Source organism: Budorcas taxicolor, chromosome 24, assembly GCF_023091745.1.
Source record: "Budorcas taxicolor isolate Tak-1 chromosome 24, Takin1.1, whole genome shotgun sequence".
Classification (NCBI taxonomy): domain Eukaryota; kingdom Metazoa; phylum Chordata; class Mammalia; order Artiodactyla; family Bovidae; genus Budorcas; species Budorcas taxicolor.
This window is the reverse complement of record NC_068933.1, coordinates 6,792,736-6,816,949: the sequence shown is the minus strand read 5'-3', so window position 1 is coordinate 6,816,949 and position 24,214 is coordinate 6,792,736. Positions and strand designations below refer to the sequence as shown.

The following is a 24,214-nucleotide window of genomic DNA, read 5'->3' as shown; positions in this document are numbered from 1 at the left end:
TTAAGAACATTATATGCTATTCTAAGACATAAGTCATTTATGAATTATAAAGCAGAGAAAAGATATAAAATTTATATCCAAACAAAGTGTTCTGATTAAGATGGGCCAGTGGGATGCAGCAAGACCCATTAAGGATACTTTCAGTGTCTAAAAGAGAGAGGGTGGCAGGAAAGACTGTCAGGATTGAGAACCTTGGTAGAAGAAGACAGAGGCAAAGAAATAGAGGAGGAGATGCCAGAAAGGCAGGGCGAAAACTAAGCAACCAGACAACAGTTGGATCCTGAAGTCCAAGTAAAAGCAGTGTCAAGAATGAGGGAGGGGTGACTGGTGGTCAGTTGAGGGGAGAAGTGAATCCTGTATGTTGGTGAAGATGGGAAGCCATGGGAAGTGGTTTCAGGGTAGTGATGGACTGGGTAGCCTAGCTGGAGGGATGGCTTGCACAGCAGATGGAAATGACAAAAAGAGGCCACTATGTCAGCAGCGATTAGAAACAGTTTCTCTCTGAGAGGGAGGAGGAAACCAGGACAGCAGCCACATGGTATCTGTCAGAATATGTGGAAATAAGGGAGAGCTTTCTGAAATTTTATTTTCAAACTAAAAAAGAGATTTAGGGATCTTTGGAAGCCAATGGGAAAGTCCAGTGTAGAAGAAGTTGAATATGCATGGGAAAAAAAAACCAACATTGATTGTATAAGAATCTGTAGATTTCAGGGTAGGGGGAGTAATTAGCTTTAAATATGTACAGAGATCATCTCACTTGTCGATAGAGAAGGGATTTTCATATCTAAACTAGAAGAAAGTTAAGAGTCAAGAGTGAAGATGTTGGCAAATGGGCATGGTTGCCATCAGGAAGAAGAGATTGTTCTAATCGAGTGGTTTCTGTGCTCCCTAGAATGGAATGACCATACAATTTGTCATCCAAACTGGGACACTTTGAGGAATGAATGTAGGTACTATTAATAATTAAGCTGGGATTTTTGGGGGTACTAGAATTAATGGTCACTGTCCTAAGTTATTTTCCCCCAGGAACCACCCCTGTTACAGAGATTTGAGGTTTGTTATTTGTTTGATATGCAAAGGAAATACTACTACGAGTGGGTAACTGAGGCAGCTAATGAAGTTAGGAAGAGAAAGGACGCTGATAAAGCACGCAGTGACAAGCCAGGTATCACTTTGAACAGCTGGGTCCTCCTCCTGCTGGGGAAACAGTAGGAGCCAGGGTAGATCACCCCTCCGCAGAGTCGTCTCATCCTAGGAGAGAAGCCAGGATGTTTGTACTCAGTTCCTGTCAATCATTAGATAAGGATGGTCCTCAGATGGACATTAATTTCCCTTATGCTCACCTAACTGGCAGACAGAGCGCTTGTAGGACTGAAGACACCTTTAGGGGAAAAATGCAGATGCTAATGATTGGAAGTTGAGCTGTCATGTGACTAAGAGCAAATGCCCTACAAAGAGGGCACCAACAGTGCTCATGACACCGAGGTAAAAGCAATGATGCAAGAAACATGCCCACTGTCATTTTGAATACTGTAGGTCTCTGTGCCACAACTAGGAAACTTCTCGCAGTGGCTGGGATGGTAGTGATGGTGGTTTTTATTTTCATCTTTATCTGCATTTGGCAGGTAGAACTGACACCATGAATCGTTCCATTGCTGTGAGAAGTATATATATGAAATCATATTATCTGGAATTATTTTAAATATTCTTAGATACACCCTGCAGAAATTTTTTGTGATTATATACTGATGTTAATAGAAGAAATGAGTGGATAGTTGGTAACATGAAGGCCATCTATCTCTAGGGTGTGGGTTGTCTAATCAACTATTAGACACAGATCCACAGCAAACTAGACCACACTGGCTTAGCATTTTCCTCGTGGATCATAATACTCTGGCAAATGAGTTATTTAATTAAAAAGACCAGAAATTGCCCTCTATCTTAGATTTCTCATAGATTCATGACAAAAAGTTTATAATATTGAATGACTACAAACAAGGTAACTTTGTTCTTTGCTGTGTTTCTTTTCCCATTAAATATAATGAGATTTTTTTCTTTTTCATTTGCAACTTTAGAAGATTATTGCCTCTTCTCTTACACTGTAGATTTCCTGATATGAGGAGACTAACTGCATTGGTAGCAGTTTGTTTTTCTATCTGCTGGATTGCTTTTTGGAAGCCTCGTATTGCTTTCTGTTTTCTTTGAAAGTATGTGTTACAGATTGCAAGCAAGTTCTCTGTCAATGATATTGATGACATAATGTCATTCAGTAATGTTTTCATTTCCTTATGTAAAATGTAGTGTAGAATTTCTGCCATTTATCCATTTTCTATTTGAGCATTTCTCCCTCTCGAGTACTAAGAATTGGGAATTAATGGGGAGATGTTTTTTCTTACAGAAAGTTAATGTAACATTTTTCCAGTTTTGCTCATAGGCCTCCTTACCTCTCTGCATTATACATTATAATAAAGTTTTAGACTTTAATTCTATGTTGACTGCATAAGGAGAAATCTAATAATTTGCATAGAATATAACATTATATTGGAGAACCACACAAACCTTTACTTATGAAAGCATTCCTTGAATATGTATTAGAATGTAGATGAGAATGTAATGTAGATAATTAATAATATAAAATGTATATTAAAAATATCCATTTACAGACAAATGTTATTGTCATGTATAAAGTGGTTATTATTGGGTGGAATTGTTAGGAAATATGCTTTGTTCTTTTGAATTTTTTTTTCTTTCTACCAAATTTAAAAATTAAGGAAAAGGCCAGGCCTCCACAGAAAAAGAAGAGCTCAAGTGATAAACTTACCAACCAGGCAGGCAACACTTAGAATCTCAGGATGCACAAGTGAGTTGTGATTTTCAACCTTATTTCTGCTTTAAAGTCATTTCTGTATTTTAAAGTAATTACTCAAAATCTAGTGAAACCAAGACACAACTATTTGAATGAAAGCAACTAATAACTATGAAAGACAAGCAATCACTTCATGGTTTTGCTAATGTATTAGGACTACTTTGTCAGTAACCATTCATTGCTTTATATATAAAAATGTATACTTTTTTACCAGCGTTCATTCTTCCAATATGAGTGGATCTTACAAAGTGACAGAACACGTGCAACTATGAAGTTTAAGTATCTGGGGCTTGTAACATGTGTATTAGAGTTGACTTTCCCATTACAGAATAATGTTACATTTTGTAGGACTTTAACATAAATTATTAACATAAATTTAACATAACATAAATTTAACATAAATTATTTCTTGTAGTTTTAAATGCAATAGCAAGTATTTGCAAAGCAAAAGCATTTATTTTTTGTTGTTTAGTCGCTAAGTTGTGTCTGACTCTTTTGCGACCCCTTGGACTACAGCCTACCAGGCTCCTCTGTCCATGGGATTTCCCAGGCAAGAATACTGGAGTGGGTTGCCATTTCCTCCTCCGGGGGATCTTCTCAACCAAGGGATCAAATCCACATCTCCTGGACTGGCAGGTGGATTCTTTACCACTGAGCTGCGTTTAGCACTATAACACAGTTTCAAACTCTACTCTTTAAAAGACCTCTAAAGTTCAAAACATTGAGCTCTGCTATAATGTTACACACTGCCTGTCTAGAGTCTGGTAGGTGAACCAGTGGCAACAATGGACCACCGTTGCCTTATCAGCACCCCTCATCCTCCCAAAACCTCCTGGAAAAAGGGAGCCTCAAGGAACCATGGATGCTCCTTGACAAGCGATCATAGGTAGACAGGAAGGGAAGCTCAGTGTTCTATCCTCCAGAGGCTCTTTCTGCCTGCGTCCCCCTGAATGTGGGGATAGTTCTATGAAACGCCTTCTTGTCACAAGATACTCAGTCATAACTGGGCTAAAAAGACTGTTTCTCCTTGTGTCCTGAATACATTGTTTAAGATCTACTGAGCATCAGAGGAAGAAAATAAAACAAGCTGAATTTTTTTTTAAGATTTTAAGAAACATTTTAGAAGCAAAATGAGACCTTAGAGACCATTCAGCCATTGCATCCTTTAACAGTGAAGGAAGGTTGAGAGACTTGCCCTGTGACTTTAAAGCTATTGTGGTGGAACTCATTTAGCAGCCAAGTTGCTGGCTCCCTACTCAAGGCTTTTTGCCATTGAATCTTAAAAAGCTCTGTCTTGCCTACCATCGAATAATTTAGAACATATGCTTAAAATTCATTGTCCTAGATAGTAAATATATCTGTACCATTTTTTTTTTTTGTAAACACTGCGGTATTTATGGCTACAATAATAATAGCCATAACTTTTTATTTATGGCTTTTTATTTTGATGTGTTTCTTTGGGGTTTTTTTAAGCTATTAGAAGAAGAGTTCTACAGAGTGAGACTGAGTGAGAGCTAAATCGTATGCTTACTTCTGTTTCTTGAAATATGAGCCATATTGATTAGATTGGTGGCTGTAGCCATTGGGCAGTGCTATCTTTATGGAAGGACTCTATTGCTAAATTTGTTAATGTCTCCAACTAATGCTATAGTTTTACTTTCCAGGAGCTTTGTAAGAACTCTGTGCTATTGTGGAAAACTAGGATCCAGTCAAATGCCTGTGCAGTCGTTTCTTTGTGTTTATATAATAAATAGTGCAGTTTTTAATGTGAAATTATCACCTTTATGGTTATGGATTTGATTTTTATATTTTGTATTTTGACTAGGAATATATATTAAGTATCTGTTCTTTGCTCAATAGAAGTATATTACTTCCAAATACATATGCATTAGGATATTGGATAGAAACTCTATCTTTTAAGCAACTTCTTTTTGTTATTTTCCTTGTTGACTGTGAACTGTAGGTTTTTACTTGGCAATCATAAGCATAAGCTTCTATGTGTGTAAAAGATAATACACATTCAACAAATGTTAATTGAGGACCAACTATGTACGAGCCTACACTTCAAGGAGAATTTGTTGTTGTGTAATTGCTAAGGTATATCTGACTCTTTGCTGCCCCATGGACTGTAGCCCACTAGACTCCTCTGTTCATGGGATTTCCCTGGCAAGAATATTGGAGTGGGTTGCCATTTACTTCTCCTGGAGATCAAACTCGTGTCTCCTGCATTGACAAGAGAAAGATTCTTTACTGATAAGCCCCCAGGGAAGCCCCAAGGAGAAGAATACAGGTAAGCAATAGATAGCACCGAGGAGTAAACTTTGTATTGTGTTGAAAGTCACGTGGAAATAAGAAAAAGAAGAGCAGGGTAACAGGACTCTGGAGTCTACAGCTATGAATAGAGGAAAGCAGGATATAATTTGTAAATTGGAGCATCAGGATTAAAATTAAGTGAAAACTTGAAGGTCGTGAGGAAGCTGGGTCCCCAGATATCTGAGGGAAGAATACTTGCAGGAGAAAGTGTAGCTTGTAGCAATGCCCAAGGCTGGGTGTTTCTCACAGCAAGAAGGAAGATGCGGCTGAGAGAGGGAGGGGCTGGAGAGGTGGTGAGGGAGAACCTCAGCGGCTGGCAAGCCCTTTTGTAAGGCTTTTAGCTTTGTTCCAAGGGAAATAAGCTGCATCTCCCACAAGGCCTGCCTGTTTTTCTATTCTTATCTGACCCCCCAAGCTGTCTCTCTGGGGTACAGTCATGCATATGTATTACTCATTAACACATACTGCATAGTACCTTTCAATATGCTCTTTTCAATATTAGAATTCCAAATGTATTGGTGTTACTATCTGCCCTCATAGACGTTCTGTTAGTTAGCTATTGTATGTCCAGACATAGATTTGACGTTTAGTAACTCATGTCTTTATAAAGGTCAGCTCCGTCTTACTCATCTTCATTGTTCAAAAGTAACCAGCTATTAGATGAATGTTGCATATTTTCTCTTAATTTAGGTTTTAACTCATGTAAATATAATAAGTCTGCCAGCTCAGATTCTAGCGCTCCTTGGTAAAACTGCAGTCTTCTGGCAAGACTCCTCGAGAAGCACCCCGTTTGCTTGTTCTTTGTGTCCTTTTCTTGTTCTTAGCATTGCAGCACCTGCTCAGTTTTTAAATGGGTAGCCCTCCCAATTAGTTAGCTACATCTTTATAGTTTACAAATCAAATATATGGTTGAAACGGGAGTCATGATAATGCCAAAAACAGAGGCAGAAAATCCCGACCAACAGATGATGACTTTGCTTTCACTGAACGCTTGGGATCAAACATAAATAGAGCCTGAGCCCCTCGGGGACATTTGCTTCCTGGTCACGAGATGGTCAAGGTCACTTCTGTATGTTTCCCCTGGATTTTCCTCATCCAATTCTGTCTGTGAAATGCTTCAGGTCTTGTGGTTTCTTAAGTGAAGGAAAATAATGTTAGGCATAAGTATCATGTTCATGTAACTAAATGGCAGCAAATATAGGTCTCATTTAGAGTCTCATTGTGCAGGTAAACCACTGAAGTCACTGTAAACTTTTCTCCCAGAATATTATCTTAAAATGATAATAGGATTAAAAAAATACATTATTCTTACCAGTAGAGAGAAATCTTTACATGTTATACATTATCCATAATTTAATTACATAAATCATCACATGGGGTTTGGTCACATTTAAGAGCTCAAAGGAAATAGTAAAAATTACCAGACCATTGGAATATGTTAGTCACTGTCACTTATTAAACAATTTTAAATATTTTTCACTCCAATTCTTTTCACTCACTTCCAAGTTCAGTCTTAACATGAGCATTGACAGATGATGTTGGATAAAAATAATCTTTGCAGTTATCTAAATTTGATCCCATATACCTGTCAAAACTGCAGGAAGTATCAGTGGTATTTATCAAAAATACAGAACATTGTTCTCCATGTTTTAAGGCCAAACAATGTATTTGTTTAATAAGCAGAGTCTTTAAGGATTATCTGCCTTAGACTTTCCAATGATTAGAGAAAAACCTCAAGCTAGTGAGCTCATACAGCAGCTTTAAGGGTAATAATGCCAATTCTGTATCCCCACACAACCCACCAAATGAGTTTTAAAAAATTAGATTTTGCTTTATTAAAAACAGAGGAGAAAAATCAAACACTAGATAAGTTTGAGAACTGCTGCTTACTGAGAAAAAGCAGAAATGTCACCCTTCTACTGCTACTTTCTTCAGGGTTCTTTCCATTATATCTCAGCAGTGACCAGTCCTGGCCAAAGATAGAAATGACTGTTTTCCTTTACATTGTGGAATATGCTTCTAAGGTTTCCTTGAATTAAACTGCATCTTCTGATTCCATTGCTATGACTCTATTTTTTTTTTTCCAATGTAATTTGAACAGATAACACACTGAAATTGATGTTGACTTATCCTTCCAGTTTATAGGCAACCTAAACAAGAAAAAAACACACCACCAAATAGAAATAGAAGATAAGTCCTAGGAGTTTTCCACGCTTGCTGTGTGCATGAACCAAGCTTTATGAAATCCCGGATGTGTAAAGATACATAAATCTTAGTCCCTGATATCAGAAGTTGTCAGCAAACCACAACACTGTAGTGCTATATACCAAAGTGTAGAGTATACACTCGAGATTATAAAAATCTAATGTTTTGTGTAATATATCTGCCTTTCCAGTTCTCCATGAGCATTCTATTACTTTGGCAGCAATTCTTACTTTAACTTCACAGCCACTTGAGATGACTGGCAGGAACTGAAAATGAGCTTTGTCTGTATTCATAAAATTGTGGGGATTACTGACAGGAAATAAAAAGATTTGTGTGAAGTGCAGGTTTTCATACATAGGCTGAGCTCTCTTAAAGATGCGCCCTGTGGCGAGCAGAATACAAAAGCACCTAAAAGGCCGATTCCCTTATAACATGTTCAAGGCTGCTTTGTAGTCATCTGTCACTAAACCTTTATTTTTCAGCCGCCAGTATCTAGGAGTCATTTGGGTTATAATCAAAAGAAGCAAAGGACATAAAATCCATATGGCATGGGACAAATTAGCCGGGGATGAAAATTGCTGTAATTAAAAAACAGTGCATGTATATTTTGTGATCACAAAGCTCATTCAGCTTGTAATAGAAGCAACAAAATGGAGGGCTTCTGCTTGGCTCAGATAAAATCAACATTTCTTCGGCAACATTTAAAAAGGTTTACTGAGACTTTGAACTAGTACTTCCCTGGTCTTTAGAGAGCAGAGCAGAGAACCATAGCTCCTCTGATGAGAGAAGAAGCCAGAGAGGGAGAGAAAAGGAGAATATTATTCTGTTGATTTTAAAAATATATTTTAGCTTTTTAAAGTTTCTGGTACTTGAGAAAAGATAGCACTTGCAGAAGTGACATTTCTACTTTGCAATGCTGCCATTTTGCCTCTTTCCAAAGAGACATTAGATAATTTAGATACTCAATAATGCTTCAACTGTGGAAGCAGAGTTTTCCTTCTTACAAATTATGACAGGTTGTTTGTGACTGAAAAAAATGACTTGTCGTGAAACTAATTGGGAAAAAATATACTCATTTTAAAAACTCTGCAAATGTTCATGGTAAAACATCTTACTGTGATTATTAGGAGGCAGTTTGCTTTGTTCTCTATTCCACGTATATTTTGAAGAAACATTGTGATGTAAGAAATTGTACTTGAAAATATTATCATTTCGATGGTTCAGACGATGACTTTATATTTTGCCTCATACCAAATTTTTTTATATTTTAGTGACTATGAAATGTGTGTGCTTAGTCGCTCAGTCTTGTCCAGTTCTGTGACCCCGTGGACTGCAGCCCACCAGGCTCCTCTGTCCATGGGCTTCTCCAGGCCAGAATACTGGAGTGGGTTGCCATTCCCTTCTCCAGGGGATCTTCCCAACCCAGAGATCGAACTAGGGTCTCCTGCACTGCAGGCGGATTCTTTACCAGCTGAGCTACCAGGGAACTATGAAACAGAAAATTTTGATACCTGCCTTTCTGAAAAAAAAAAAATAATAATTACAATAAATGTGTAAATTTTAAAATACCAGATTACATGAAAAACTCTATAATTATGTTTAGAGAAATATGGCTGTCTCTGCAAATGTCTCAGTGAATTTCTACAAACTAAATTGAATAAAGAAACTTTCTATAAGTAATTCACAGTGTTTAAAAAGAGAATTTGTATTTTTTAACTTTATAATATTTCTTTCACAACTTTAATTTATAATTTGAAATTATTACCATTAGCTTTTCAAGATATGTTTTTATTTTCAAGAATATCTTCGAATTCCACAATTATTTTTTAAATATACTCCAGTTCTATAGAAAATATGTGTTTGATCATGCACATGGACTATGTTAGTAAATGATCCCATTTTGCCTTTTCTCACTGGAGTTTCGAATAAAACTGTGATCAATACTCTCAAAAAATTGTCATATGGTTTATACATGGAGCAATATTTTTTTTATTTTTTTGACCAAAATAACTTTTAAATTGTAAATGTCATTTTAAAGATTAATTTTTAAAATTCCCTTATTGTTATTTTTAAAGTAACAATATAATATTAGGATATTAGAATACTTGATCTGGAATCCAGACTGCTGTATGTAATTGGTATAATTTTACAAAGTCTTATATACTGTTTAAAATTTTAAAATAATTTCCAAATATCATACTGCTTCATTATATAACACATGTTTATTTCACAACACAGAATACCTTGTTACACTGAAAATTCTGGACAGTTCTAGCAGCTGCTTTGTGCTGTACAGGAAACATTAGAAACATTTTTTTATAATCCCTGGTTCACCATATTAGCCAAGTGCAAGTGGAGAAACCAGCTCAGTCAAGCAATCAGTCCCCATTCCTCTTTTAGCTGCAGTAGAATGATCCCAAGTGAAAACTGCCCATCAGAGTAAACCTATGCAATTATGCAATTATGAGAAATTGTAATATATTTTTGTTCTAAGATAATGCATCTTTGGGATGGCAGCTGTGGATAAACCCCAGAACTAATGGCATTTTGAACATAGGTCTGAACATTGTGAGGACACGGCCACACTGAAATTTATGTTTACCGGTTCACTCATTACAGGGGGCGGAGAAGGCAATGGCACCCCACTGCAGTACTCTTGCCTGGAAAATCCCATGGACAGAGGAGCCTGGTGGGCTGCAGTCCATGGGGTCGCTAAAAGTTGGACACGACTGAGCGACTTCACTTTCACTTTTCACTTTCATGCATTGGTGAAGGAAATGGCAACCCACTCCAGTATTCTTGCCTGGAGAATCCCAGGGACGGGGGAGCCTGGTGGGCTGCCATCTATGGGGTCGCACAAAGTTGGACACATCTGAAGCGACTTAGCATCAGCAGCATTACAGGGGGAGATAAGGGTTTTAACTGGATCTCTGAACATCATTTAAACAAGCACAAGGTGTGCTGCAAAGACCTCACAGGTGTCTGGAACTCAGACCAGTTTGGGGGCTCAGCTTTTTTCCTTCCAGGAATTGCTCTGGTTGGATCTCAGAAACATGTCTCCACCTGACTGTTCTCTCACCCTTGAGGTTTGTTTATCACAGCCAGAAGAGTATGGCTCCAATCATTATCTAAACAATTAATTTTTTTGCCTTAGGGAAATGAGTTTAATTAATCAAAACATTCTTGCTAAGTCATGTTGACCAGTACAGATTGTTCTGTAATTAATGGTATTTTTTTTACACTCTAGAGTTGCAAATAGTATTATAAATGTGTCCATAAGAAAAGCATGTTTAAAAGGAAAATCGCGTCATTCTTCTGGAAAATTCATTATACACAGCCTTTCACAAACTTTTTTCAATACCAGCCATCAATAATCATTTGAGAAATGAATGATTATACCCCCTTCACAGGGTTACTGTGAAGATGACACTCACCTGGCAGTACACTAAAAGTCTTGGCACTATTTATGAGCCTTTGGAATTGTTCAAAAAATTATTTTTGATGTCGTTTAGTTACAGACTGCATGTTTTGTTTAATGATTTGTTCAAAATTCCTAGAGTAAATCCTTCTTAATCCTTGTATTACATGTGTATCTGGTTTGTCAACTCATTTTAGGGTATGTGAGACATTTAATATGATTTTATAGAACACTGCATGGTTTCCGTGTGCTCTTCCATCTGTACATCAGAGTCAGCTGAAGTACTTGATAAAAACAGCAATGTTTTCAATGGAGGGGGTCCTAGGATCTCTGTTTTTGAGAAAATCCCTGGTGATTTTGGTACCTAGCCAGAAACTTAGCAGAGTATAAAGAATATTTCCAAACGCTGCCTATTCTCTTCCTGTTCCAAGATTTTCTTTTTAAAGTTAGGAACTAATCTAATCACAGTATTGTAGCAATGAGTAAAGTATTTAACTTGAAAACCTATTGTGCGCATTTGTATTCTTTATAATGCCACTTTATCCTGAATTATTCAAATATTTATCTCAACTCTGTAATTTTTTTAGGCCAAGGATATATTTAAGTAAAGGGCTAATAACATTTCAATAATATGGGGGATTATCTGAGGTATATTCTAGCATGCTTTAAAACTTTACATCATCATGTCATTAACCAAAGGTCTAGTGTTAGAAATTCTGTTTGCTGTAAAGTTTACAGTATAAAAAACTCTTCATAAGCACAATTCTGAACTCTCATCTTACTGCTCATCTTTCTAGTATGCTATCCTTTACACCAAGGACATTTTTCCACTGTCCTTCAAGTGACTTTGAACTCCATGGTCACCGCCACTCTTTCTGGTGGCTGATGAACATGGTGATTCTGGCTGCTCAGGTTGGACACGCAAGACGTCACAACGATCCTAAATATTCAGGTAGAATATTTTTAGAAAGCTTGGTAGAAAGGTGCTAGAAGTTTCAAATTTTATTTCCTAGTAGTATGTGGGCTCATTCTCGCCACTGGTAGGTAAAGATCATATTTCTTGTCACCCTTGTAGACTCCCTCATATGGGCTTCGCTCATAGCTCAGTTGGTAAAGAATCCACCTGCAATGAGGGAGACCCTGGTTCGATTCCTGGGTCAGGAAGATACTCTGGTGCAGGGATAGGCTGCCCACTCCAGTATTCTTGGGCTTCCCTTGTGGCTCAGCTGGTAAAGAATCCACCCGCAATGTGGGAGACCCGGGTTCGATTCCTGGGTTGGAAGATCCCCTGGAGAAGGGAAAGGCTACCCATTCCAGTATTCTGGCCTGGAGAATCCCATGGAATGTATAGTCCATGGGGTCGCAAAGAGTCGGACATGACTGAGTGACTTTCACTCTTGTAGACTCAGTACGTAGAACTAGTAGGTGCTTAAAAAAATCCACTGTATATTGGTAGAGTGATTCAGTAACTGTGCTGCCAGCAAAGCATGGAAAAAAACGAATAAGCATGTGACATAAACCTAGGACAGTCAAGTCTGACCTAATGGTGGCTCTACTGTTGGGCTTCCCTGGTGGCTCAGAGGTTAAAGCGTCTGCCCACAACGCGGGAGACCTGGGTTCAATCCCTGGGTCGGGAAGATCCCCTGGAGAAGGAAATGGCAACCCACTCTAGTATTCTTGCCTGGAGAATCCCACGGATGGAGGAGCTTGGTAAGCTACGGTCCATGGGGTTGCAAAGAGTCGGACATGACTGAGCGACTTCACTTTCTTTTTCTTTCACATACTGTTTCTACCCATGGGACAAGGAATTGTGTAATAGGATAAGAGGAAGTGAGGCTGGCTTCCTGTCCCTAAAATTTTCACAAACTCTTAAGGATCCTAAGGCCAAATGGAATTGTTACGTCTTCAGAAATGGTCCTCTGAAAAGTCATCTGCTTTCACATTAGTGGATAGCTTCCCATTTCTCTTGTCTGATGATAGTGTTGTCTAAGACACTTATTGTCTGTGATCCCAGCTGTTGTAACTGGAAGAGGCACACAGCCAACCCCAGGATGCTTGTCTCCTTGATATCATGAGGCTGTAGGTAAGGGCTACAGAAAGGAAACCAGCCCATGAGGAAAAGTCCTTCTCATCTGGAGACACCTGTTCTTCGATTCTAAGAGACTGTTTTGTAGTATTTGATAATTTGCTAATCTTCACTTTCTCGGCTCTTCTTGATGGACCTCATTACATTTGAATATCGAAATTGGACTTCCCTATCTGATCTTCTGAGTTGCTTATCTTCTCTCTCCAATTTCCATCTTCACCTTTTTGTTCTTTGATACAGATTTCCTTTTCTTTGTCTTTTACCTCATCCATTAAATTTTAAACTTCTGCTATCATATTTTAAAATAAGAACTTTTAGCTTTTTTGCAGTTACCTACTTTTAGCATCCACTCTTATTTCAAGAATGTGCCGCGCTTAGTCACTCAGTCGTGTCCGACTCTTTGCAACCCATGGACTGTAGCCCACCAGGCTCCTCTGTCCCTGGGGATTCTACAGGTTGCCATGCCCTCCTCCAGGGGATCTTCCCAACCCAGGGATCAAACCCAGGTCTCCCGCATGGCACACGATTCTTTACCATCTGAGCCACCAGGGAAGTCCATGTACAATGTATTTAATTATATCCTAGGAGAACATAGGAATATGTGAATGTATGTGTGTGCGTGCATGCACCCATTTAAACTTTCACCAGCTGCCTGCTTTGTCTTTCATTTCTCTGAGCTCTTTTTGTGTTTATTTTTTAATTTATTTTTTATTATTATTTTATTTTTATTTCTTTCAAGTTGGAGGTATTCCTCAAATATCTACAGATCTTTTGTTGTCCCTTTGTAATGAAGGAAGTTGGTGAAGTTCTAATGAAGGAAGTTGTAATGAAGGGAGCTGGTGATGGACAGGGAGTACTAGCGTGCTGCAGTCCATGGGGTTGCAAAGAGTTGGACACTACTGAGTGACTGAACTGAACTGAATGACGAAGCATTCATTTGTAATTATTCAAATATTTACCTTAACCCTGTACTTTGTTTGGCCAGGAATATATTTAAATAAAATGTTAACGTTTCAATAATATTGGATGACTATTTGAGCTATATTCTAGGACACTTTAAAACCTTAGTTGATCATGTCATTAATCAAAGGGTTAATGTTAGAAATTCTGTTTACTATAATCTTACAATATAAAACTTCTTCACAAGCACAATTTACTCTCATCTCTCATCTTATCCCCCTAAATGTTTATGTTAACAAAGATAAAATACTGAAGATTAATAGCTCAGCATCCATTGGCTCAGTGGGTAAAGAATCTGCAAGGCAGGAGATTTAAGAGACTCAGGTTCGATCCCTGGATTGGGAAGATCCCCTGGAGAAGGAAATGGCTACCCACTCTGGTATTCCTGCCTGAAAAAATCCTGTGGACAAAGGAGCCTGGTGGGCTACAGCCTGGGGTCACAGAGTCCGACACAACTGAGCAACTAAGCACACATATCCCTCTCTAGGCATGATGAAATGTATAGGAGCACACTATAAAAAGACAGAAAGTAAAAACGGAAGAGAAAACTTAAGAACAGAATCTAAGAAAACAAAGTAATCATGCAGCATGGGTTATTTGAAAAGGGTGTGTGTTAGTCGCTCATGTCCAACTCTTTGCGCCCTCATGGACCATAGCCCGCCAGGCTCCACTGCCCATGGGATTAAATCTTCCAGGCAAGAATACTGGAGTGGGTTGCCATTTCCTTCTCCAGGGGACCTTCCCGACCCAGAGATGGAATCCGAGTCTCGCACATTGCAGGCAGACTCTTTACCATCTGAGCTACCAGGGAAGCCCAATAGTAGTACTTAAAAGCCATTGACATTACTTATTACAGTTAGCAATTGACAATTAACAATAGTAGTATTTAAAAGCCATTGACATTAGTTATTAGCAGTTAGGGCTGTTGGCTGAATATTTATGGAGCCCTGTCCTGTGCACACAGGGTAGAATTGTGCTGTTTGTTCTGTGTGGCCGAGGGGGAGGCATGTGACTTTCTAGCCACTGGACCGCAAGTAGAAATAGCAGAGTGAGAGGAAGGTGTGCATGAAGGACTGAAGGCCAGAAGGAAGAAGAGGAGGAGGGAGGGAACTGAAATCATCAGGGGAAACAAAAGGAGATGCATGCAGATGACGAGTCGGTTAAAAATACTATACAAGTTACATAAAACTTCATCAACAGTTTGAAAACTTATACTAAGTTTGCAAATGCCTACCACATTGAACCTAGCAAACAAAGTTAAGAAGCAAAAGAAAGCTTGATTAGTTCTATAAAGAATTAGATCAGTAGTTAACCTTCTTCCATGAAGTATGCAAGTGGCCTGGATGGTGTTACTGGCTGGTTCTACCAAATATTTATTATGCAGCTAAACCTAATGCAAACAACCTCAGGGTGTAGAAAAAAGATCATCTTACAAGGCTGGTATGAACTTAATTATAAAACAAGAAAGCACAAATTAGATGTCAGTCCCATTCATGAACATGAGCATCCCTGTTCTCACCCAGGACATCGGTCATCTCATCATCTCACCTTAGGTTCTTTTGCTTCAGCTTCCGTCTCTTTTACCACCACTGACTTCTCAGACGCTCTTCGAATCCTCAGGCCCCTTCCTCAGGACGTTCACGTGTGCCTTTCCTCTCTTTGAAGCCCTCTGCTCCTGAAACTCTCTTGCCTGGCCCCTTTACCTCCTCTCATCCTTTAAAATTTGTCTTCTCAGTTATTCCTTCCCTGAATTATTCCAGTGTTCCCTACCCCTCTTCAATATTTTGCTTTTCTTTGCACTTTTCACATTCTTACACATATTACTTCTGCATCTCATTTGTCTGTCTTCCACCTCTAGAACTAGAGCAGAATTTTATTTTATTTTTTTACTTACTTCCACAGCACCAGCAATTTGTGAAGTGCCTGGCACCTGGTGAGGGCCTGACAGCTATTTGTGGAATGAACTGATACATACAAAAGCATTGAACAAATGTTAGCATGACAAATTCAGCAACATATTAAAAAATACAGTATGACTCAGTTGGGTTTTTCTCAGGGATGCAAGTTTAATTTAAAATTGAAAAAAATATTGAAATGGCAGATAAAAAGAAAAACATAAAATTATTTCGACAGATGGGGAAAAGCCAGTTATGGAATTCAAAACTGAAGATACCTTTTTAACCAGTCAACCAATAGCATACATAACGCTTGATGGTCAAACGAGAGTAGAATCAAGAGAAAGGTCAGTAGTAGAAAGGCACAAATAATGAAAAGAAATCTCAAAATTTTCACAGATGGAATAATTATCAACACAAAATAATTCACAGAACTAAAATAATTCAGAGATCAAAAACAGGTTCTGCAAAATTTCTAGACATGCAATCATTATAAAAAATACCCACCTGAACTCCAATAAGGTAAATTGGGAAATCAAACTATTTCTAAAATTTGTATGTTGATGTAATAGGGCCATCAATGGCATGATACACATGAGGAAGAGGAGCAAGTTGAGGGAATTTTCTCCACAACAAACCAAGATAAGCTCCAAAGCTGGGGCACAGACCAGGAGACAATAGACCAATAGCTGAACAGAATTAGACTGCCCGCAAAGAGACGCAGACCTTGGTGGCTACTTGGTAATGACAAAGGTGTTATGGGAGGCTGCAGGATAAAGAATCAGGTCTTTGGTAAATGATGCTGGGAAAGCACTCCCAGTGAGCACGTTGTCGGTCTCCTGGCAGCCTCACACATCAGCCTCCGTTCCAGGGCCCTCCGTTTTGTTGGTCTCTCTTCTCAGCTGTCTGTCTCTCTTACTCTCTTTCTTGTTGATTTAGACTTTTCTCCCTTTATTTTGGTGCACTCTGTGGAGTGAGAAAAGGCTTGTGTTTACTTCACAATGTTTTAATGAAAGAAAATTAAGCAGCATATGTCCCACTTAAAAAAAAATAGACTATTTTGAGAAATGCTTGTTTGTGTGTACAGGTATGTCTACAGCATGTAAATTCTGGGTTCAGGATTTCAACCATCAGCTCTGTTTGAGAATCAGTGACCCTACTTTCAGCATATCTAATATTGAAAATGTTTCCTGGGGAAAGTCATTTTATTGTTTTTAATAGAGTTTTCTCAAGAAAAGGTATTTTCGCCAGTGCCAGCCCTCCGCGTACTATGCTTTCACTGATATCATTTGATGGAGTGCTTTCTCATTGGAGGCACAGTAAGAAATATGGCGATGGTGGCAGCAGAATCCTCAGCCTCAGAAGATGATTGTTGGGAGCATCTCGTGGGCCCCGGAGCACAGTTGCCATGGTAACTCTGCTGCTATGCCAAGGCCGCTTCTCTCTGTGGGAGGAAAGAAGCTCCCCTGCCAGCAGCTACGTGGGATTCTGGCAGCTGGAGAGAACGCCGAAATGGTGCACTGCTTCCCCAGATGGGAGTTCTGAAAGCCTTCTTTAAAAGCCAATAGGCAACTCGGGCCTCGCAGAAGAGTGGGGCGATCAGAATCCAGCCCATTACGAGTGCAAAATGTGCATCAAAAGTTTCTTACTTTGAGTAAAAGTTTTGCGGAGGATCAGGACTGAAAATGGGGCTTCCTTAGTAGCTCAGCTGGTAAAGAATCTGCCTGCAGTGCGGGAGTCCTGGGTTCAGTCCCTGGGTAGGGAAGATCCCCTGGAGAAGGGAAAGGCTGCCCACTCCAGTATTCTGGCCTGGAGAATTCCATGGACTGTATAGTCTATGGGGTTGCAAAGAGTTGGACACAACTGAGCGACTCTCACATCACAGGACTGAAATGGAAAGATTATAACCTGATCTGACAGTGAAGGAGGTTTAAAGGAATTGGCACTTATCCATAAGGGTACTGTCAGTCTGAGGGATTTAAGTGACAGCATTTAAATAGAAAGTTAAAGAAATATCTGTTTAATTTGGCGATTTTAAGCTCATCTGGAAATGCCTGTTAACTCAGGCTTGTCCATTTGGGTTTACTCAGTATTGAAATTTCTCTCATGTTTTTCCAAATAAAAGGCAGTTTTTCAATGAAAGCTATACTTAATGTTTGGGCTTCCCTGGTGGTTCAGATGGTAAAGAATCTGCCTGCAATGCTGGAGACCTTGATTCGATCCCTGGATGGGGAGGATCCCCTGGAGCAGGGAATGGCTGGCTACCCACTCCAGTGTTCTTGCCTAGAGAATTCCATGGACAGAGGAGCCTGGCGGGCTACAGTCCATGGGGTCACAAAGAGTCAGACGTTGACAGAGCGACTCACACTTTCACTTTATCCTTAATACTACACAGACTATGGCATCTACAAAGAGCATCTCCCCTCCCACCATATATATAGAGTCTAGGCAGCCAGGCTTGGTAGCTTGTAGGCTAGAATTAGTCCAACTAACACACAACAGAGAGAACATGAAATAAGCAGAAACTGACCGGAATTATTAACAAAATTAATCAGAAATTCTTTTTTTGACACTTTATTTATTTTTAATTGAAGGGTAATTGCTTTATAGAATTTTACTGTTTTCTGTCAGACATCAACAAGAATCAGCCATGGGTTCACCCATGTCCCCTCCCTCTTGAACCCCCTCCCATCTCCCTCCCCATCCCACCCTTCTAGATTATTATAGAGCCCCTGTTCGAGTTCCCTGAGTCATATAGCAAATTCCCATTGGCTATCTATTTTGCATATGGTATTGCGAGTTTCCATGTTACTCATGACAATCTGGTGACCACCAGTGGGCTTATCACTCCCTTTGGTCCTGAAACAGTCACAATTTATCTTTATTCTGTTAGAAGCTTGAAGGGTGGGATCAGCAAAGCTAGCTCCTATCCATGAATTCGGTGTTTGGACCCTTTCCTGTATATTTGACTCCTTTTCCTAACGGTTTTGTGGATACTTTAATCGGACACCTCAGTGTCTGCAGTAGAAATGCCACACATTTAGACCCTTCAAGAAAAATAGGGAGAGAAACTACAAAGGACAAGGATTTGAGATCATGGGGCTTTTGGGGACACTTGCCAAAATTAAGAGTAGCTCTTCTTTGGGTTGGTACCAGTTTTAGGTTTTTTCTTTATTTTTAAACAGTGAAAAGATTTTTTTTTTTTTTTTGCTACCCTGTTAATCTCTGCCCAAAACTGTGTTCAGTGACATTCAGATACTCCACACACTGGTCTCACCCATCTGCCAGTGATATTTCTTCCTATCACATGAGGTGGCAAGGTGTTCTAACCTTTTCTACCTAACCACATTGTGTGTGTATGTGCGTGCATGCATGTGTGTGTTGTGTGTATCACGTGCGTCGGGGGACGAATGTTCAGGGAATAATTTTGCCTGTGCTAGCAAGAGCTGTGGAAGTGGGAAGGTGTTCAAACTCCTTTTTTTAACCTCTCCTGGGACAGATAAGATGATCCATAATTCTCTTAAGGAGGTTAGTTCAATGAGCAATAAAATAGCAGACTAACCACCCTCTGAATGTAAAGTTGCCTCACACAGGAACTTTGCAATCACTGTGTGGTTCATATGTAGCTTATAAACATATACACATTATAGATAAAACACACACACATCTTCCCATGAAGTAAGTACATAACAATCCGTTTTCCAACATTATTTGTTATTAGTTTCTGAAGAGATGAAAAGTCGATAACATGGAGAGAGTTTGAGGGGGTCTCAGCATTACAGAAGGAAATTTGATCCACAATTTCCAAAAGACGATAGGTAGGAGGAAATTTTTGAAATAGGGTATGTGTGGGGAAGCAGTGGGGAACAGAGATGAAACTGATTGCATAGAGTTCCTCTTTGCTTGTTGCACATCTAACCTGAACTTCCCTTCTCAGCAGTGGCTGAGAAACAGCATCTCATCAGTATTTCTTGTGGCAACACATATATACTTAGGCATTTCTAGTTAATTCTTTAGAAGAATATATCTGAGTTGACCAGAGAGTTCTGATACTTATTTTGAATATCAACAACCAAGGTTAAGTGATGTTTGAGACTAGTTTAAAGCCATCTTTGGAAAATGGAAGACTAAAATGATGAAACTTCAAAAAGCAAAAGTAGTTACTGTGGTCAAACCATTTTTGGAACCCATATTACAACACAATAATAATATTTATAATAGTTACAGTTATATCCAATATGATAGGTGTAACATTAACTGAGTAGTTACTCTAGGTCATACAATATTTTCTGTTAGCTCATTTAATGCTCACAAGAACCATTTGAGTCCGTTTTATTGTCACTCTTTTACAAATTAATTCAGAAGAATAACCTCGCCCTGAAACACAGAGGGGTGGAGTCCCTAACGATTCAGGTCTCTCTTTTCTAAACTCAAAGTGATTCTAAAGTAATGTGCCTTCCTACGCACAGTACTTTCCTGCATTCTCTTTCACTTTTAATAAATGCTGGTCAACGTTCACTAAATTGGATTCACACACAACTAAGAGGTTTTGACTCACTGTGTAAAAGAAACAGGCCCAGGGAGTTGAAAAGAATAAATGTCATGGAAATAAAAACCAAAATCTGAAATTTGAGAACAATGCAGTCAAGATAGAATGATATGCATGTATCAGTTCAGTTCAGTTCAGTTCAGTTGCTCAGTCGTGTCCGACTCTTTGCGACCCCATGAGTCGCAGCACACCAGGCCTCCCTATCCATCACCAACTCCCGGAGTTCACTCAAACTCATGTGCATCGAGTCAGTGATGCCATCCAGCCATCTCATCCTCTGTCGTCCCCTCTCCTTCTGCCCCCAATCCCTCCCAGCATAAGGGTCTTTTCCAATGAGTCAGCTCTTCACATGAGGTGGCCAAAGTATTGGAGTTTCAGCTTCAGCATCAGTCCTTCCAATGAACACCCAAGACTGATCTCCTTTAGGATGGACTGGTTGGATCTCCTTGCAGTCCAAGGGACTCTCAAGAGTCTTCTCCAACACCATGGTTCAAAAGCATCAATTCTACGGTGCTCAGCTTTCTTCACAGTCCAACTCTCACATCCATACATGACCACTGGAAAAACCATAGACTTGACTAGACGGACCTTTGTTGGCAAAGTAATATCTCTGCTTTTGAATATGCTATCTAGGTTGGTCATAACTTTCTTTCCAAGGAGTAAGCGTCTTTTAACTTATTGGCTGCAGTCACCATCTGCAGTGATTTTGGAGCCAAAAAAGATGCAGTCTGACACTGTTCCCTCATCTATTTGCCATGAAGTGATGGGACCATATGCCATGATCTTTGTTTTCTGAATGTTGAGTTTTAAGCCAACTTTTTCACTCTCCTCTTTCATTTTCATCAAGAGGCTTTTTAGTTCCTCTTCACTTTCTGCCATACGGGTGGTATCATCTGCATATCTGAGGTTATTGATATTTCTCCCAGCAATCTTGATTCCAGCTTGTGCTTCTTCCAGTCCAGCGTTTCTCATGATGTACTCTGCATATAAGTTAAATAAGCAGGGTGACAATATCCTCAACGTACGCCTTTTCCTATTTGGAACCAGTCTGTTGTTCCATGTCCAGTTCTAACTGTTGCTTCCTCACCTGCATATAGGTTTCTCAAGAGGCAGGTCAGGTGGTCTGGTATTCCCATCTCTCTCAGAATTTTCCACAGTTTATTGTGATCCACACAGTCAAGGGCTTTGGCATAGTCAATAAAGCAGAAATAGATGTTTTTTCTGGAACTTTCTTGCTTTTTCGATGATCCATCGGATGTTGGCAATTTGATCTCTGGTTCCTCTGCCTTTTCTAAAACCAGCTTGAACATCTGGAAGTTCATGGTTCATGTATTGCTGAAGCCTGGCTTGGAGAATTTTGAGCATTACTTTACTAGCATGTGAGATGAGTGCAATTGTGCAGTAGCTTGAACATTCTTTGGCATTGCCTTTCTTTGGGATTGGAATGAAAACTGACCTTTTCCAGTCCTCTGACCACTGCTGAGTTTTCCAAATTTGCTGGCATATTGAGTGAAGCACTTTCACAGCATCATCTTTCAGGATTTGAAATAGCTCAACTGGAATTCCATCACCTCCACTAGCTTTGTTTGTAGTGATGCTTTCTAAGGCCCACTTGACTTCACATTCCAGGATGTCTGGCTCTAGGTGAGTGATCACACCATTGTGATTATCTTGGTCGTGAAGATCTTTTTTGTACAGTTTTTCCGTGTATTCTTGCCTGTCTAGTGAATATTAATTATTATAGGAAATCTGGGACTTCCCTGTCGGTTCAGTGGCTACAAGTCTGCATTCCCAACACAGGGGGTGTGAGTTCAATCCCTGGTTGGGAAACTAGGATCCCACAAACCATGTGGTGCAGCCAAAAAAAAAAAAAAAAATAGAAATCCGATTTGGGAAGGAAGGGCTTCTGTAATTTTGGTGTAGAAGAGGAAACCCCCAGCTGAAGTAAGCCTTCTCTTGCCTGTGGAGGATGGTTGCTGGTTAAGGAACTTGATTTGTACTTTCCATGATACCATAGGACTGGATTTGTGTGGTTGACCTGATGTCATCTATAAATGCAATACATAGTATGTTCCATATTCCTTTAAGTTTGAGAAAAAGTTTCATTAGATTAACATGGAATATTAATTTCTAATTTTTTTTTCTGTTGGTCTTCTGCAGGGTGTTTCGAGTGCTGTATTAAATGCCTGGGCGGCATTCCTTACGCCTCTCTGATCGCCACCATCCTGCTCTACGCCGGGGTTGCCCTGTTCTGTGGCTGTGGTCATGAAGCACTTTCTGGAACTGTCAACATCCTGCAAACCTACTTTGAGATGGCCAGAACTGCTGGAGATACGCTGGACGTCTTTACCATGTAGGTCAATCTGGTATCGCTTCTCATTTCTCATTATGTGCTCCGTGCTGTGTGTTAAATAAACAGGGGTCTAGAGATAAATGAGGCAGTATTTTATAGACGAAAAAATACTTTTAGGGAGGGTGAAAAGCGTGTCCCCTTGGACATAATGATGACAAAATTTTCAGGAAAAGTTGAAATAACTCATGTTTATCTAAAATAGACTGGCACTTAAGATTGGAGAGAGATTGGTCATAAAATAAGGAACATAACAAAACACGTGTGTGATAATACCCCCCCCCCCAAAACTATACACACACATAACGATTTAAAAGGAGGTAGTTGTTGATTAGGCACTCAGATAGGAAGGTAACTTATTTAAAAATAGTCCCTAACTCAGAAGCATCAATTTAGAACTTCGTCAACGTCACTGACAAATGGAAATGAATAAATAGCAAATTTTTAAAATAATGAAAAGAGAGATAAGGCAATTATATCGCTTATATTTCCCCGTGTAACTTTATTTTACAAATCCTGAAAATTCAACATTATCCATTAAATTGAATTTTTTAAGCCTGTAGTAGACAGTTTATCGAGTAACACTGAATCAGGTATATAGCATGGATTGATCCTTGAGAGTTTATGAATGATTCCCATCATTTGGAATATAATTAAACTATCTGAAAATGCTTTGGATTATTACATGTTGGTTTGCAAAGAGCCTTAAGCAAATGATTCCTTAGATATATTTTAATGTGACAATACTGACATTTTCTTTTTAGTTTTATCTCAGCCTACACTGGACAAAATATGTTTTCACTGTGCATTATTTTAAGCTACCACAGATGTCTTTAAGATCTACAGATCCTCTATATTTAGGCTACATCCAAAGTGCTAACTTTTAGTTATAGAAGTTTGCAAGAAATAAGAAGCTTAATAAGTGGCACGGAATGATTGACTGCATAAATCTACTGAAAACCAGTTGCCAGCATGTTTATTTGACATTTAGACCACAAACCTTTATAGATCACAAACCTTGACAAAAGCTCCGCAGGGCTGTACGTGTGTGGATGCAGCAGGAGAATCAGAGGTCATGTGCTAACTCCGGAACTTTAACCTTGACCTCTTATATTGGGAGTGAAATGTGAAATCAAGAACACATCTTTGGCATGAGAAGAATGCCATTTAGATCAGAATAAAAGCAAGTGCTCAAGTTCTCTCTTTTCATATTTCAAATAACTAAAATCTGTTATCCTAAGCCCTGTGAAGCTAGCAAATGAATTAAAACCCTCTTCCTGTTGGCAAACAGTTCATGAAAACACAGAGGGAAGATGTGTACCAGTAACTCCTGGGTATGATTAAACCAGGCGGTACATCCAAGGTCACATAGTGGCTGAGAAGTGGTACATTTTCAAAAGTCAGAGTTTTCTAAAGTACACATGGGCTCCTTAGAATGTAGTGATTTGCCTGTCACTGAATGTGCTTAGACAAGGCTGGTGATGAACCTCCGATTCTGAGATGCTTACAATCTATGTTGTTCAGTTGCTCAGTCGTGTCCAACTCTTTGCAACCTCATGGACTGCAGCACAC

The 24,214-nt window shown here is 39.2% G+C and overlaps 1 protein-coding gene across 1 annotated transcript in view; it reads left to right on the top strand.

The window, feature by feature from the left end:
- Positions 1 to 24,214, top strand: part of GPM6A (glycoprotein M6A) — a 247,145-nt gene that overhangs the window by 187,710 nt on the left and 35,221 nt on the right. The window contains exon 2 of the mRNA XM_052661403.1: positions 22,453 to 22,645. Within this exon, the coding sequence (XP_052517363.1) occupies positions 22,453 to 22,645 (193 nt within the window). The remainder of the gene's footprint in view (positions 1 to 22,452; positions 22,646 to 24,214) is intronic.